At 36.6% G+C, this 19,041-nt stretch overlaps 1 protein-coding gene across 1 annotated transcript; it reads left to right on the top strand.

Annotated features, from left to right (window-relative positions):
* Positions 1-521: 521 nt before the first annotated feature.
* Positions 522-18,692, top strand: LOC106073041 (peroxidase-like protein). The gene is made up of 17 exons (XM_056026296.1): positions 522-680; positions 1,807-1,863; positions 3,097-3,209; positions 5,269-5,389; positions 6,061-6,231; positions 7,640-7,703; positions 8,066-8,163; positions 9,604-9,711; positions 10,954-11,052; positions 11,568-11,717; positions 12,925-13,153; positions 14,108-14,208; positions 15,113-15,323; positions 15,728-15,906; positions 16,365-16,395; positions 16,489-16,602; positions 16,940-18,692. The coding sequence occupies exons 1-17, from the start codon at positions 623-625 to the stop codon at positions 17,004-17,006; spliced, it is 1,971 nt and encodes a 656-aa protein (XP_055882271.1). The 5' UTR covers positions 522-622; the 3' UTR covers positions 17,007-18,692.
* The last annotated feature ends 349 nt before the right edge of the window (positions 18,693-19,041 follow it).

Below are 19,041 nucleotides of genomic sequence, written 5' to 3'. Positions count from 1 at the left end.
ACTATTTTTATTTAAACCATAGGTAGAGATTGATTTTAAAAACATCATTTGTTCAAATTATATCTAGTACTAATTTTAGAACAAATCTGAGCAGAAACGCTTCATGTGAAAGTTTGATCAAATATGAGCAAAATGAGACAATCATTATTTTCTTGGAATGGAAAATATTAACTCTTTCTCTCCTAACTGACGATACCAGCGTTGATTCCACCAAAATGTGGTAAATAATTACGGAGAGAAAGAGTTAAATTATCCATGTCATCAACATATTTAGAAACATCCTTTTTTTAAATCTCATTTCTTATATTGGACACCATTGTTACATTTCTATATCAGAGTATCTCTATGGCTAAACATAGCTAATCATCTCTAGATATATTCCTAGTAAGTTCTCAATTCACTTTTTCGTTTGTTCCTGGTAGGCGCGACTTAATGCATGAGCACTTTCGTGATTTTATGCAAATATTACCGGAGAACATCCTGTGGGTATCAGTATTCCCGGAAGTCCTGAAGTACAGAGACTATATAAAGTGAAAGGTTTTCCAGAGAAGACCAAATCCAAATAGCGGTTTTACTCTTCTTACCTACTTGGTCGTGCCCTAATAGTCTATAGTACTGGAACATGGGCAGTATGTTTTTGATTGCGATTGTAACTGCACTTTGGTCCTATCATGTTGCAGGTATTCATAAGTTACCGGTATTGATAAAAGTTACTAATGAGTTAATGTACTAATTAGTTACAGGTATTAATAATTTGTTATAAGTATTAATTACTTACATGTATACATACTAATTAATTAAAGGTACCCTTATCAGACCTGGCGGTCTATAGGGCAGATGATGCAAAGTCATCTGTTTCTCTGGCCCAGCACAACGACCAACAGCCTAAGGATCCCAAATTTTAAAATCACAGTCGGTACAGAAGCCAAGTGCTTTACCACTCAGCCACAGCTCCTCCTACTAATTAGTTACAGGTTTTAATTAGTTATAGGTTTTAATTAGCTACAGTGTCGTGATATAAAACCATATAGAACACCCGATCCATGTTGTCTCGTTTCAAATCTCACTAAAGGTTGGGATACTGAATTATGGAATTTTTAGGACGCTCCTGATTCCACCCAACTGTAACAGGTACCTGCAATTAGTTGGGGAAGGTAAAGACAGCTGGTTGTTGTGCTTGCCACATATTACACCTTAATTACAATATCCACTCATTAGAACGCAAGGAATGAAAAAAGTACTTTACTTTTTATTCATTAGTTACAGTTATTAATTGAATTGACACGTAGCATTATACTATTACAGTCTGATAGGTATAATGATTATAACATTATTTACAGATGATTGATATTTGCTGTTACACAACATTGGAAAATCCATTAAAAATTAATAGAAAAAAAAACACATAAATTCATTTGATCTAGTCAAATTGTATTCTCATGAATTCATTGATTTTTTGAAATAGTTACGTACTATACATTGCTTTGCCTGCTAATAATTGCTACTAAGTCAAAAAAAAAAGGCTGAGTTGTGGAGCTGAGTCGCATAAACTACTTGGCTACTTATAATGCTCGTTCGAGTTAAAATCCCAATTTGAGCTAAGCTGTGCTTGCTGAGGGCCTAAAAGCAGCACGGAAACCTTCTCCAAGATAGCCCCGGATAAGAAATGAGCCCTGAGCGAAATGACCAAGCTTATAGCATGAAAGACCCGCTATATAAGAGTAGTTTTCAAAGAGGCTTTCTATTAGTACAATGAGACTTTATCACACACTTTGCCAATGCTATTTGTTCCTTAATCTTGAACAGTGTCACAGCTTCCTCCTCTGGCAGTGCTAAGTGACCGGAGTCTCATAACGAATAAAGGTAACTTTTTATTTTCATGAAGTTTTTAATGTGATTACATAATATGTGTTTTGTTTATTTGGAAAAGTACTGGATCTAGATCTATCTAAACTAGCTACGAGATCTTTTGGACAAGCTATAATAAAATGCCTGCCAATTTAATAGTTTAATACAATTAAGTCTAGAGCTACGTCTGGCCTCTAATTATTGTGATTTAGATAGTTGTCAAGTGTATAGCCTAATGAGGATATGTGAAAACGGCGAGCTATAAAAGTAATTTTTTTTTAAACTTACAATTGAAACGAAGTTTGTATTAAAATTCTTTTTAAAAACAATATTTGAATCAGGATTCTATTCCATGAGTTAGTTAATAAATGGAAAATCTATTTTACAATGATCCATTGATACTTTTTCCATTGTGACCTAAGATGCACATTTTTGTACCAGTGTGCGAATCTATGAATGAAGCTTAATTTATTGTTGATGAAGTCTGTGACCTTTTTAAAAGACTTACTTCCCCTGAAGTTATTTCATTTAAAAGTGGTGTAATTTTTCGAAAAATCTGTTTGCATATATAATTTTTAAAATTAGATGGTTCACTTTCGGAACAGAAAAAATTAGCCGTTGCATCAGAACTTTGAATGATCTAAAATATCATGATGTCCGATTTTTCTTTTCTCTTTTAGTTTCTGAGATCTAAACGGGACGTACGACGGACAGACAAGCCACACAAAACTAATAGCGTATTTTACCCTTTCGGGGGCCGCTAAAAAAACATTATTACTTTTACTTAATAATGTTTAAGGTTCCTAGATACATTACGTTGAGAAATGTGCATACCTTAAATAGTAGATTTTCATGATTAATTATTTATAATTATTTGTATTATAATGTGTAATGGCTACTAGAAGTACATCTAATAGATAAGTGACGTTACTTCAAAAGAGAAGATTATGGTTACATCAATAATCATATCAGTTATTATATCAGTTTATTATATCACGTAGTATATCAGTGATTATATCAGTTATTATATCAGTTATTGTAGCCTAACAGTTATTATTACAGTTATTATATCAGTTATTATATTACTTATTATATAAGCTATTATATCAGTTTTTATATTACATATTATATAAGTTATTATATCATTTATTTTATCAGTAATTATATCAGTTATTACAATTATTTACTTCATCTAGACTTATAAATTTGATTTATATTTCTAGTTCTGTGTTGTGATATTTTCTACAGGAACTTGCAAACTTCAACTCGGCGGTTTTTACAACATAGCTCAAAGACAAAGTGCCATCTCTACTGGCAGTGTTAAAAGCGTTGGGTTTCAGTTTAAACAAGACTTCAGAGAGGTAAGAACAGGGCTCGCTAACAAAACAGTTGTGGGTCATATGTTGATGATATGTGATATATATGTTGATTATGTTTTAAGATTAAAAAATAACTAAAACCAAACACACAAAAATTGGTACATAAAAAAAGGTAATCAGAAAGGAGGGCTGGATGTAATTAGCATCGTGAACGGAAAATAAGTAAAACTTTTAAATCAAAATGTGCCTGAGCTCTATATCGATAAGATTTGGATGGTGCATGGCATTAAATTAAATGAGTTTTCCATTAAATAATACGAAAAAGTAAAAAAAACAGAGTTCGTCCATTCATCGAGTGTTAATTTGGGGGCTCGGTGGCTGAGAAGTTAAGCAGTTGGCTTCCGAACCTGTGGTCCTGGGTTCAAATCTAGGTGAAGATTGGGATTTTGAATTTCGGGATATTTAGGGCGCCCCTTTGTCCACCCTACTCTAATGGGTACCTGACATAAGTTGGGGAAAGTAAAGGCAGCTAATTGGTGTGCTGGACCATGATACCCTGTTCGTTAACTGTAAGCCAAAAAAAAAACAACAGATGTCCTTAACATCATCTGCCATATAGACTTTACTTTACCGAGTGTTATTCAAATCCATGTTAATATTTCTTGTAATTTTATAATCTTTTAAAATGAATTAACATTTTTAAAAGACGTTTTCTTATGTTCTAATGTGTTTTCTTTGTTCTACAAATAACATACTAACAAACGTCCAAACACATCACACATAGTTAAACGTCCGCACATCGCTCACAGTAAAACGTCAACACACACAGGCACACACAAACGTCCACATATGACACACAGACACACACAAAAGTCCACATATCACACACACACAGGCACACACAAACGTCCACATATCACACACACAGGCACACACAAACGTCCACATATCACACACACAGGCACACACAAACGTCCACATATCACACACACAGGCACACACAAACGTCCACATATCACACACACAGGCACACACAAACGTCCACATATCACACACACAGGCACACACAAACGTCCACATATCACACACACAGGCACACACAAACGTCCACAATGACACACAGGCACACACAAACGTTCACATATCACACAAACAGGCACACACAAACGTCCACATATCACACACACACAGGCACACACAAACGTCCACATATCACACACACAGGCACACACAAACGTCCACATATCACACACACACAGGCACACACAAACGTCCACATATCACACACACACACAGGCACACACAAACGTCCACATATCACACACACACAGGCACACACAAACGTCCACATATCACACACACACGGGCACACACAAACGTCCACATATCACACACACACACAGGCACACACAAACGTTCACATATCACACACACACAGGCACACACAAACGTCCACATATCACACACACACACAGGCACACACAAACGTCCACATATGACACACACACACAGGCACACACAAACGTCCACATATCACACACAGCCTCCACACTTCATACCAGAGGCGGACTGGGTATCAAAATCGCCTATGATAATAAAATGCATTATGGACCACACATGTGTGCCTTTGATAATGCATCAAAAATTTAACAAAAGCATCAATGAATTAACTGTAAAATACAATTAGTTACTCATACTACGCTCTGCGTCCTGCGGTGTCATAGACTACATTTATGGATACTAGTAATTAAAAAACATATTGTATTTTAGGTAGACTATTCCATCATTATAAGCAACGTCTTAGTTTAATATTAAACTGTAAAATCTATATAATAGCCAAGGAGAGTGTCGATCACGACATTCTGTAGGAATTTTACAAGAAAATTTACAATCTTGTATGGGCTCTAGTCTCATTGAAAGCGAATATTAGAGTTACCCACCATCCCATAGGAGGTCAACCCCGAAGTCAACCCCTAGGGATTTGCCCGTATGCCCATGTAGGCGGTTCGCCCCTGCTTCCTGCACAAGCATGCGTACACATGTCCAAAGATAAAAAGCAGCAAACAATGAAAGCTACATTACCATCTTCACCTCTTGACAGCTGTGTACTGATGTGGCACTCAAGAAGTATCGTACTGTAGATGGAAACTGCAACCACCCCAAGAACTGGGGGACGTCCCTTACCCCTGTGGCTAGAATCTTACCGCCTGCTTACGATGACAGTAAGTACTCTTCAGTATTCAGCAGCAAGAAAAAAAAAAAAAGAACCATCACCAATTTTAAAAACCTTAGTTGTTAGGTTATCTCCCCTGTTTAATAGCCCGAGTGAACTTTCTCTAATGCATTATGCAAATTTAGTGTATATCGTGATTTTAATTAAAGTAGAAGAGTCTCAATAATAGAATCATGTAGCAGTGCAGCACTGACTTGAGATTCAAAGATTAAGAATAAATACAACAAACCCAATTGAGACCTGTACAAGTTGACACATCTGATCTAAACAAAGCGTCTATTCATTTATTATTTTCTGTGCCTATTCTCTCTAAGGTCTTTACTTTGGACATTATATATATATATATATTTTTATGTTTGATACATTTTGGATTTATAGGCTATTGTTTTAAAATTACAATTTACATGTGATAAAAAATGAAAAAACTACCAGTTGATGAACCATATAAACAATGTCGATTTTACATTTAGTATTACTGAGATTGATTTGATTTTTTCTTGGCATTTAAAGGGAGAAATTAATTGTGTTTATGTGTATACATACTTAATATGGAGGTAGTTTTGACCACTATATTTTTTTACTTTACTTATAATTCTACTTGTTTGATTCGAAGAATAAAAAAAACAAGAAGCTTAACAAATGTTCCTAATTGTCTGTCAGATGTTGGATCGCCAAGAACACTTGGAAAAGACAACATCCCACTGCCCAACCCAAGGACCATCAGCAGTTACGTTCACCCATCGACTTCAGACCCAGAAGCCAGGACAATTATGATCATGCAGTGGGGTCAGTGGCTGGACCATGACGTGACTGGATTCCCAGTTGTAACAGGTTAGTACGTTACATGGCCTGTTCGGAATACTGGGATGGAAAACGTGTTTACTCTTGTTTTTACAAAGGTTATATCAACTAACTATGTCTGTCAGTCTGTCTGTCTGGTAAAATGTTTGTACAGGTTATTTATCCCAAAACCAATCTCGGATCAAGCTGAAATTTGGCACAATTATTTCTTTTACCTGACAACACAAGAATCAATAAAAAAATAAGCTAATTAACTATTGGTAATTAATTATTTTGCTTGGTATTTCGAAATGAAGTGGTGGTATAAGCTGAATTAGTCTCCTTTATAGGTCGTCATCTAAGACGTAGTGAACACAAACATGAAATAGAAACAATATTTACAATCTTCCATGTTCATACGCTTTTCGCTAGCAGAGTGGTTACCGTGTTGGCTTGAGAAGGCTTTAGCCAACTAGTTTGAATTCAGGTTGTTCTTTCATTTTTATAAATACATTAAAAAAAACGATAGCCCGTTCTTTCTCCCCCCCCCCCCCAACCCCTCTCCAGGGATAGGATCATAGTGTATCAAGACAACTAAATGCATAAACTTGCGCTAAACAAAAATAATTGCTAAAAATATTTCTTATCGTGCAGATTTATTATTGTTAGTCTAGATCTATTACAAATTTAATTACATGACTGATCCAAACTAATTGATACTTTTAATAGAAGCTTTGTTCTTTAAAAAGTATTATTGGTATTTTGCTTGTTGGTAGTTATGTTTAAGATGTCAGCCATTCTTGTTTTTTAAAGAATCTCAACAATACATGCAATCATCATCATCAATTGGTGTATGTCTCTTGCCTGGTCGTGAGATACGCACTCTGGACTGTTATCTTTATGATTTCGGGTTCAAATTCTACTCATGTTATCCCCCTGTGTCTATAAACAGAAGAACTTAGAATATAATTCTACAGTGCTACAAAAGTGAAAAAGAAATCATATACCTTTTAAAAACATTGCGTATCAACACTGCCTTTCTTTTCTGCACTAAAAAAGCTATCTTTTGAATATTTATTTCAAGTTTGTTTCCGCTATGTAATGAAAATCTCAAATAAAAACACATCTCCAGCAGGTGAAAGGGGAAATAACAATGTAAACAAAAAACTTCTGAAGAAGAAAAAGAGTTACATTTCTTGCACATTTTAATATAAATAACTATGACAGTGTACTTTGGTTGATAATAAAAATAATATTCTCTTGTTATAGGCCTACTATCATTTTATAATAGGATTTGATTTATAAAAATGAAAAAAAAACTTTATAAGTTGCACTATCTACCAATCTCCTTCATAACAGACCTGTATTCTACTTGTAGAAATCTTTTAAGATTATTGAAGCTTCAATTGAAATTAATCTAGCCTGAACCTAACACTACTTTAATCTCAATGTTCAACAGAAGCCAATGGAGCCATCAAATGTTGTGGACCCAATGGTACTAAACCAATCGGTGCTGTCAATCAGTATGTAATTCGTGAAAATTGATCTTTATATTCTACTGTCATGTTTTCTTCTGTCTTTGTTGTATCAAATTTTGTAATTTTGACAGTAAATAAATAAATTTAAAAAAAATGATTTAATGATCATGAAACAAAAAATTACTTTGTTAATGAAAAGTCTTGAAATATTGAATTCAATATATACATTGTAATCAAGCTATTTTTATTTACATAGATAATTCGCCTTTCTTGTTTATTACTTTTAATAGAATACAGTGTTTCAACTATATTATATTATAAAAGCTTCATAGATACTATTGCCTATTTACATGTATTTAACATTGGATATATGATTGACTTGTACAAACTGTATCTGTTTCTCCTAGAAACTGTTTCGCTATCATGTTACCATGTCATGAGGTCAACTTCGCAGGCAGCTGCATGGAGTTTGTTCGGTCTGTTGGAGCCACTGATAAAGATGGATGTGAGAACCTAAATTACATTTTAAACTAAATTGAGCTCCTATAACATTATATTCACTAGAATGATGTGGGGCCACCACACTGTTGAGCTATTTCAATAGTATTGACATGGAGTGTTTACTTTCATTTAGTTTTTGAGTTGCACTACATATTATATAAGTACAAATAATACAAAGGAAGCTTGATTGACAAAGTGATTTTAATATTAAACAATGAACTCTGAACTGCAAACCCTGTATGCTAGGAAAAAAATCATACTAGTGCTCCTTCTTCACTAGTGCCATTAGAACATGGATTGGGTTGCCTGAATCAGCCATGAAAACCAGCGACTTAGCATAAATGAAAGCTTTAATTAATATACACGACTAGACTAGCTTATGAACACAAGTTGAACGTAATAATCTTCTCATATGAAGAAACGTCTGTGTTTTATAAGATTAGAGAAGAAAAATAGTCGATAGCTACTGACCAGCGACTACATTTATCAATGACCAACAACAACAATCTCCTATCTCATCTTCCATTACAGTGCAAGATTTTCTTCTCAATGTTACTGTCTGTACATGTTATTTCTCCCACTTCCCATTCTTGTCATAAGACTTTTTTTTCCGTTTTAAATAGAGACAGTACTAGCTAAAGGGGTGGGGGGAGATAGGGTAGAGAATTAAAAATTTTAAACTGACAATGAATAACTATAAAATCATCTATTTTCACAAGCACCTGTCTGGCTCAGTGGCTAGCATGTCCACGTGAGGAGGCCTGATCCCTCGAGAGTTCAAATTGAAGTGAATAACTTTTGTACAATTTCTTTCAAAAGCCAGCATGGCAATCTTCTCCCAGATACCTCCTTCCCCCCCCCCCCCCCCCCCCACCTCTAACTGGTCCACACCAATGAATGACCCTAGCGCATTGAGCATCCTACAATCATGTAATTTCGTTAAACAAAAACAAGTGGGCGAAATATTTCCAATCGCAGAGAGTCATTATTGCTAGTCAATACCTATTACACATTAATTGCATTATTGGATTCAAAACTATTTATACAATTAAACTTAATATAAACTTTTTTTTTTTTTACTTTGTATATTTTACTTCCTTTAACTGCCGACCCTTGCATTTGTTTACAAACTATGTGTTCAATGTCTTTCCTGAAGTTCGGTTTACCTGACACTTACCCATCTTGGATTTACTTGATCCCTGGCTTGACCCGACTTAACACGTTCAGCCGCAAGGAGCAGACGATCGTGACAATGGATATTACGGATATTACGTCGGAATATCCATATACAGCTGTTATGACTCAATGGTGTTAAGCTAATAAGTAAAAAAAACAGTTTGGATCTGTCGTTTGGTTTTAAGAACAACAGCTGTTAGCATGGTCATTATACGAGCCTGTTCTATTGTGTTTACTATCGATGTGTTTTTTTTTTGTATTTCTCAAGGTTTATTGAACCCAAGAGAACAGGTGAACTCTCTGACCTCTTTTATTGACGGTTCTCAAATCTATGGTTCAACAGAAGAGTTGGCGGCAAAATTACGAGACGGAACAGGTAATGGTTTACTCAGATAATGCAATAGGGCCGGGTTTAGATAATTGGAGGCCTTAAGGCGAAGTGAATTAGGTGGCCCCAAACGAAACCCCCCAAAAAAAAAAAAAAAGAATAAACAGCGAAAAAATTAAATTACCCAATTTATTTAAAACCTAGTATACTCCAATAAAAACAACGGGGAAGAGTCGCTATTTCTTCTTTAAAAAAAATGTTTTTGTCCTGTGCGATGCCCCCACCAATTGGAGGCTCTATGTAGCTGCCTAGTTTCCCTATGCCAAAGGCCGGCTCTGAATGTCACATTTTCACTTAACATTCAAGATTTATGCAACATACATATATAACATAGACAGATAGGCTATCACAATGTAGTTGTGCTTGAACAGAAACTGTGATTGAAGAAGTGTCCATAGCAAATGTTTCAATTTGTGCATTCAAGAGAGATAATCTGACACCTCACACAAGCTCCAGCTGTACTAATCTACTCAGTATGCAGCCTGACATTCCGCGCCCGCGTAAGCTCACAAGCCACAGGCAAATCCCTCAGCCCCCTGAACGACAAAAAAATGATCATCGTATTACTATAGACGAACTAACTATTCCATCAAGCGTGCCAAGAAACTAGTTTTGACCATGAAACCATAGAGAATTTCAATGACTTACTGAGGAAATGATCTGATGAGGCTTTATGAGTTACCATGAATTTAAAATTTGCTATCAGTTTTTCGTCTTGGATACATAGCCGACGCGATTCAATATCACTAGAACAGTTTGACTTTGTCTTCAAAAGAACACAAACGAAAATGAATGATTTATTGATTGATATATCATTATATTGATCCTCACCGTTGAGAAAAAACGTTAAATCGTTATTTCTACATGTTTAAGGAACAACATTTCAGGAACTTTTCCTAACTGAAGCTCGTCAACTCAGTACGGAGATTATATCTAGAGGAGACAACTTCTACCTTTGTAGTCTTCGGAGATTAACCTTCATGAAAAAACGCAAGAAGTCTCATTCACATTTAGAATTAAAAAAAAAACCCGTGGGTTCAACCCAAGGAGATATCTAGTCATTAAATCTATATTCCTCAATGTCAAAGGAACATCATTTTAGGAAATTATCCAAACTGAAGCTTGTCAACTTAGTATGGAGATAACATCTATAAAAACAGCAAAGAATCTCGTTCACATTTAGAATGTTCTTGACATATATACAATAAATAGAATGAATTTAATCCGCAGGAATTTTATTGAAAACCAAGAACGACACTTTCTTACCAGAGGATGTGTCTGCTTCTTGTATTCTGAGACCTGGAACTAACGATTACTGCTTCTTGGCTGGTAAGACTTTGTTTTTATGTTCAAGCTTATATCAACTCTTGTCTATCTGGTTCAAATTTGAACATGTTATCTCTCCCACACCCATTCTCGGAGCTGAAGCTTTAGAATTATTTATTGTACTTAACAAAACGTGAATCAAATAAAAAAAATTAGATAATTAATTATTGGTTATCAATTATTTTGGTTGATATCGAAAATGGGAAATACATTCTATAGAGATATATAGCTGTAAATGTGGAGTTGTTCCCATTAGATAAGCTTAGTATTTTTTTTTTATATTTTGCTTTTTTAAGTATACAAACTTAATACGCTTTTGTTTTAAAGAAAATAATATTAGATATACAAGTACTGTAATAAGTCCTTGCATATGCATTAATGAAAATCATAAGTATTCAATTTATGGTAAGGACTCAAGTCTACATAATACTTCCCAGGCCCTCCACTTTCTTATATCCGGCACAGAATGTATTTTGTCAATATGAAAAATAAAATCTTTTTCCCCCCCATCTCAATAGGGGATGTCAGAGTGAATGAACACCCAGCACTGGGCGCCATGCACACAATTTGGCTGAGGGCGCACAATTCCATTGCCAAAGAGCTCCGAACACGCAGACCTGCTGACACTGACGAAGAAATATTTCAAATGACCAGAAAGATCATAGGAGGTAAGTACGTCAAAGTGCTGATGTAAAGGAAGACATTTAGTTGGGTGTCCTCTAGTGCTGATGTAAAGGAAGACATTCAGTTGGAGGTCCTCTAGTGCTGATGTAAAGGAAGACATTCAGTTGGAGGTCCTCTAGTGCTGATGTAAAGGAAGACATTCAGTTGGGTGTCCTCTAGTGCTGATGTAAAGGAAGACATTCAGTTGGGTGTCCTCTAGTGCTGATGTAAAGGAAGACATTCAGTTGGGTGTCCTCTAGTGCTGATGTAAAGGAAGACATTCAGTTGGGTGTCCTCTAGTGCTGATGTAAAGGAAGACATTCAGTTGGAGGTCCTCTAGTGCTGATGTAAAGGAAGACATTCAGTTGGAGGTCCTCTAGTGCTGATGTAAAGGAAGACATTCAGTTGGAGGTCCTCTAGTGCTGATGTAAAGGAAGACATTCAGTTGGAGGTCCTCTAGTGCTGATGTAAAGGAAGACATTCAGTTGGAGGTCCTCTAGTGCTGATGTAAAGGAAGACATTCAGTTGGAGGTCCTCTAGTGCTGATGTAAAGGAAGACATTCAGTTGGGTGTCCTCTAGTGCTGTCATGTAAAGACTCAAGGAAGACATTTAGTTGTATGTCTAGTGCAGATGGCATACACACCAGAAAAAGAAAGAAGGGTGAAAGTGCCACTGAGCCTGGTGATTACAGACATGTGGACGCAGCTGTGTATCAAGGATTGTCCTCTTGAATCACATGAAAAGTTGTTTTCTGAGGCGTAAAATGCCACAGAAAAAATATATTTTTTTTTTATTCATCTGTGACTCTCAAGCTCTCTCTCTCTCTCACTCTCTCTCTCTCACTCTCTCTCTCACTCTCTCTCTCTCACACTCTCTCTCTCTCTCTCTCACACACGCTGTCTCCTCAAATAACTGTCACTGGCAATGTCTGAAGCCTCATCCCACCTGGTGTTCACTGCTCTGAGGTCTTCCATGAAAGTGTGGCGCCAAGTTATACGAGGACGTCCCTGTTTGCGCTTTCCTCCTATTGGCCTCCATGTCATGACCTGACATGATGACATATCCCTAAAATGGATTCTTTACGCTTGAAACATTTGATGACTTCTTCCTACTCTTACTATTTAATACCTACTATAACATTTTGATTGTCCTGGTTCAAACCCTGTTAAAAAGTATTCAAAGTTAAAACAGATGCGTCTCTACGTCCTCAGCCTTGCAGCAAGTTATTACATACAACGAATGGCTGCCCATCATCTTAGGAACAGAGGCCACCAAGCTAAAGCTGACCTCTAAGACTGGACGCACCAAACGTTTGTCTGGGGTCGACCCCAGGATTCTCAACGAGTTCTCCACGGCAGCCATGAGGTTTGGGCATTCCTTTATACCTGAGGTGATCCCCATTGGTACTAGAAGAGTTCCACTTAGAACACTATTCAATAGGTGAGTGTACCATTATATATATATATATATATATATATATATATATATATATATATATATATATATATATATATATATATATATATATATATTGTAGATAATCAAGCATGTCTTTGTTAATCGTCTAAAGGACCAGACCATTAAAACATTAATTTATGACCCCCATAATTTTAAATTATAAAGGTCGTGTATGTATTACGATCTATACTATTATATTTATGTCATTCATACATGAACGTTAGAGCTATGCAGGTTAGTGACGCTATGAAACTCTGCGGTTGTTTCTCAGACGCTCACTGTAGCTCACGTTAAGATCTCAAAAAACTATTTTTAAAAGATATTTCACACACACAGTTCGCGAATTGAAATAAAAATGATACATCAAAACGAACAAAAACAACCGTGTTAGAAAAAAGATGCCACTGCGACGATAGTTTTTGGTTTTTTTTTTAGATGTAGATATAAACCATTTATAAACAATCTTTGCAATACCCCCCCCCCCCACTCCATTTTTATGTATTCTTCCTTAATGCTCTTCCATTTTTTAACATTCAAGCATATAGGACGAGAAAAACTATCAAATTAAAAACAATATTTATTTACTTTAAAACATGTATTCTAAATTAACATAAATAGACCAAATTTAAAGTTGGTTTGCTCCTACTGTAAGACGTCACTGTCAAAAGCTATGAAAAAGGGATGGGGCGGGGTTGCAAGAAGAAAAGGTCGTCCAAAGAAACACTGGCATTACAAAGTGGACAAAAATGGACAGCTGCTGTCCAGAAAAAGTGGAGAAATTTGGTTACGCGAACTGTCCAAGTACCAAAGTCACGTGACTGATGAACGAACTGCAAAGATTTGAATTAAAAAGTTCAACTAAATTTGTTCTGATCGTAAATTCGCCACTAAATATCTGTAAACGTTTTATAATCATGTTTCTGTTTTCTTGCTTAGGCCGGCTGAAGTTCTGGACAACCTTGATGACCTCATAGCTGGAGTTGCTGGAGTCGGTACACCTGGCAGAAATATGGCGGAGAGTTTAGACAGAAACTTTGGTAAATAACTTACTTACTTAGACTTAAGTGCTTCCGCGCCGTTCTGCGCATTGAACGGCAAGCTGTCTCCACAAAGATCTGTCACTGGCAATGTCTGAAGCCTCTTCCCACCTGGTGTCCACTGCTCTGAGGTCCTGGCGCCAAGTTACACAAGGACGTCCCTGTTTGCGCTTTCCTCGTATTGGCCTCCATGTCATCGCAACTCTTGTTATGCGTAGTTCATTTGTCGTAGAACATGTCCCGCAAACCTCATAGGACGCTCTGTCACAACCCCACTAAGTGTTCGGTTCGGTAAATAGTAAATTTATTTTTCAGATTTTTTTTTTATCTCTGTTGTCTTCTCCCGTCCATTGAATTAAAATATGTGAGATGCTTTTGCCAAAAACAAAATGATTGCATATATGTCGTGATTGGATTTTTTATGTTAGTTTCGATAAACGTTATATTATTCAATGCTATAGTGCCTCCCACCCCCGCATCCGAATATTTTGAATTTAAAATATGTGAATTAAATAACAATGATATATCTAAACGAGTAAATAAGAATATAATAAATACAAATGTATCAGTTCTTGTTATGCCCAACGACTCGATCTGTAGGGTCTAAACCAAGACCAATTGTTATAGCAGGCCTGAACACTGACCTGCGACGTCGCAACACATGGGCAGTTTAGACCGGCCCCTAAACCCGGAAACCTACTAGTCTGACTCTATGAACAGCAGAAGAATAGACAATAGAATGGACTTCGTGACATTTAACTCCAGTATTCCAAACTAAACCAAAACTGTAATTACAAAAATAAAAACAAAAAAAGGGTAAACACTTTGAAAACCTAGAAACCTTTTTAAATTCCACACATAAATTCAATTTTGTTTGTTCTTCTTTGCATTAAATAACACTCAGTTGAAGAAATCACCAACCATTTGTTTGAGCCTCCAGCCGCACCGAAGGGTCGCGGCCTTGACCTGATTTCTTTAAACCTCCAAAGAGGCAGGGACCACGGGATTCCTCCGTACACAGCCTACAGGGCAGTGTGTGGTCTCCGTCCTATTGTAGACTTTGACGACACCGAGGCTCTGGGACCTTTTGCCTCTCAGTTGGGCAGAGTTTATAGGTAAGAATCAATTAGTTCCCTTCTCTTTAGTCTTTTTATCAGTTGAATTATTGGCTGTCCAAACATTACAATAACACGTTATGTGCTTACTAATGGACCTCATTCAACACTCGTAAACAGACAACATTTAGTCACGTGATAATAGTGATAAAACAACGAAAAAAAAAACTGTCACGTGATAGCCACTGTGTATTAAAATTAAGATCGTAATTTGTATAGAAGAGATAGAGAATCACGTGGCTAAATGTTGTTTGTTTACGATTGGTGAATGAGGTCTATTCTGTTAATCTAGATGTCTGACAGATACTACTGTCCTTCTTTAAAGTATTCAGAGAACTTGTTTCATAAAACACGTGTACACATGTATCCAGGTGTAAGAGGCTAATTTCCATTCTTATGTCTAGGTCTGTTGACGACATTGATTTGTTCACTGGTCTTGTACACGAGCCTCCAGCAAAAGGGGCTCTGGTTGGTCCTACCTTAAGCTGTATTCTCGGCACCCAGTTCTACAATCTAAAGTTTGGAGACAGATTTTTCTTCGATACTGATGAGTCATTAATATCATTCACTGATGGTAAGTGTTGTTTAACTAACTGATAAGTCATCTATATCATTCACTAATGGTAAGTGTTGTTTAACTAACTGATAAGTCATCTACATCATTCACTGATGGTAAGTGTTGTTTAACTAACTGATATGTCATCTATATCATTCACTAATGGTAAGTGTTGTTTCACTATCAAGAGACGGGCGAAGAAAGGGACACAAACTAAGAGGTGTCGCACTGATCTGCTAGGTTTTTTCATTAGTGACTTCTTGACTATATAGTATAATATATTTATTAGAAAATGTATAATATACAACTTGCACAAGGACAAAATAACGTGTTTTAGTAGGTGGATCAGAGAAGGATTCCCGGGTCCAGTGGCGTAGCTAGGGTGGGGGAGAACGGGGAGAATTTGAAAATCCCCTGGGCCCCCACTTGAAGAGGGCCCCAAATGAGTGTTCGAAATTTGTTTTAAATTAAATATTAATTATCAGGCAAAATAAAATGCAGGGGGCCCCAAAGAGGGCAAGCTCCCCCGGGCCCAAAAAAGGATGGCCAATTCCTAGCTACGCCACTGCCCAGGCCAGAGGTCCATGAGCATTAACAAATAAAATATTGACTTTTATTTACAGCTCAGCTCAAGTCATTGCGTAGTGTCACCCTGGCTAAAGTCATCTGTGCTAACACTAAAATTGAGGCGCTGCCAAATAATGTTTTTAGTCCTGTATCAAAGTAAGTGTATGTGTGTATGTTTGTGTCTATATGTGTCTTTGATTTTCTCAGTCAATAATGTATCTGTGTTTGTATAAGTTTGTTGATGAGAGAGAGAGAGAGAGAGAGAGAGAGAGAGAGAAAGAGTAACAGTTGGGCTCTACTTTCCAAAAACTTAGTTTAAAATACATTAAATAAAAATTAATATTTGTAGTTATTGTAAATAGTTTTACATTCTGTAAAGCTGCAATGTCTGTCTTGTTGTACTTATGTTCTTACTTTGAATGGCTCTCTATTTATACAATTACTTATTCAGAAACTTTAAAAGTAGACTTTGGATTATTTTCCTTTGTTCCAGAACAAATCCACTGGTACCATGTTCACAGCTGCTGGATGAAAGTTTGGATCTACGATTTTTTGATTAGTTTAATCCAGATCAATTTAGTTGACACCATAATCTCAATGGAACAAAGATTTCAGAGTTTGTGGGAATTTAAATTTAAATTTTGTAATTTTCCAGTGCTAGGATGAACATCATATTTCTCTGTCTGCGCATGACATTCAACACAAAGTGAAATGATTCTTTGGTTTTTTATTGTTTTAGCTTTAGATTTTTGAATAAAGTCATCCTTTTGTAAAACCTTAAGGGAAATATATTTGTTTCTATTTACTTGTCAATGTTATATAAAAATGATCAAATGCTCAATCCAGACTCTCTTTCAGCCCAAATTAATTGTTTGTTAAATACTGACGCCTCCCCCCCCCAATTCCCCCCCCCCCCCCCCGCCCTGATAGATCGTTCTTAGTAAAAGGAGATTATCGCCTAAACAATTAATTCGACTATCCATTTCTGACCCCCCCCCCCCCTCCCTCTCCGTTTGTTTTTAGAAATTTCCGTTTTGTTATTATCTAATTATTTCTGTCTCAGTCTTAAGTTTCATGTTTTAGTTAAAGACAAGGATTTTGTCTCTCTCTCTCTCCCTCCCTCCCTCTCTCTCTCTTTCTCTCACACACACATACAACCATAAGTAAGATGCCACATGCTGATCTATTGTAAAAAAAAATAATTAAAATGTTGAAGATATGTAAACAAAACAAAAGTCACAGTACACTAGTGAAGTAAAGGCAGTTGGTCGTTGTGCTGACCACATGACCCCCCCCCCATCGATGTTTGGGCCACAAAATAGATCAGCTTTACACTAACTGCCCCTCTAGATCGCAAGGTGTTTTTATTTTTCCGATGTCACATGATCTATAACGTTTGAAGCCTGGTAAATCGTGACCTTGATCTAGTGATCACTCAAATCGATAAATCTGTTCTCTAGTAAATAGTCAATGAGAAGGCACGATGGCTGAGCGGTAAAGCGAACCGGAGGTCCTGGATTCGAATCCTGGTGAAGACTGGGATTTTTAATTTCAGGATCTGTGGGCGCCTCTGAGTCCACCCAGTTCCGATGGGTACCTGACAACAGTTGGGGAAAAGTAAATGTCGTTGTGCTGGCCACATGAGACCCTCGTTAACCGCTGGCCACAGAAACAGATGTCCTTTACATCATCTGCTATAGAGATCGCAAGGTCTGAAAGGGAAACTTTACTTTACTTTTACATACTCAATGCGCCATTAAAACATTGATCAAATTGAAGGCGAAGCAATTTTTTAAGTACTTTTTTTTTTATAGAATAACTTTCTTTCTTTAAAATAGTAGCTTCAGAAAAACAAATATTGAACGATTACCTTATGGACTCCCAGCCGCAAATATAGAAAACTTAATCTTTAATCTACTTAAAGCTTTGGTTTCCCCTGATATGGAGTATGCGTGAGTGACTTTCTGGTATAACAGTGAGGAAAGTAGAGCGGAAGTTTTGGTTGTGTAGACGAGTGTTTGTGATGAAGCTACGCGGTGGTACGTCGTAATTCAAGTGAATAAATAGAGATGCTAGTAGAGAGAAGAGACTAGCAAGAGACATGAGACAGAAAGTTGTGTAGTTTTAATGAATTATTTCTTGTTTAAATTATCTTTTCATTTGTGTTGCTAGATATTTATCTAATTTCAAGTTGAATCTGTGTAAATGTATAAATAAAAGTTCTATTCAATTATGTTTTCAAAGAAGCTTGTTTATGTTTATTTCGAGCTCGTCATTAAGAATTTCATCCGCATGCATCAGTTTAGTTGTACTAGTTGTTTGGAGATACAAACCAAATGACCACCTCATTTATTAAAGTAGATAGAACCTTTTCAAGGAGAGACTGGCGCGGGCACGTTGCCCTGCCTCATCGTGGCGCCCGCGTGGAAACGGCCATTTGAGGAAGTGGCTAGGCTAAATGGGTAGCAACACAGGACTCCCGTGGGGATGCCCACGGGTAGACGAGAGTCCACTCATTGCACGGGCGGGGTTGTAATAAAGTCCCCACAAACATGTCACCAATCCATGCGCTGTTCCTCAAAGGGACCGTTACAT

Source organism: Biomphalaria glabrata, chromosome 4, assembly GCF_947242115.1.
Source record: "Biomphalaria glabrata chromosome 4, xgBioGlab47.1, whole genome shotgun sequence".
Classification (NCBI taxonomy): domain Eukaryota; kingdom Metazoa; phylum Mollusca; class Gastropoda; family Planorbidae; genus Biomphalaria; species Biomphalaria glabrata.
Note: the sequence above shows the minus strand (reverse complement) of the source record. Positions and strands in the feature narration are given on the sequence as shown.

Coding starts and splice junctions, on each gene's coding strand:
- LOC106073041 (XM_056026296.1), top strand. CDS start 623: ATGGGCAGTATGTTTTTGATTGCGATTGTAACTGCACTTTGGTCCTAT. Junction 8,164..9,603: donor AGCCACTGATAAAGATGGAT/GTGAGAACCTAA, acceptor GTATTTCTCAAG/GTTTATTGAACCCAAGAGAA. Junction 11,718..12,924: donor GACCAGAAAGATCATAGGAG/GTAAGTACGTCA, acceptor CTACGTCCTCAG/CCTTGCAGCAAGTTATTACA.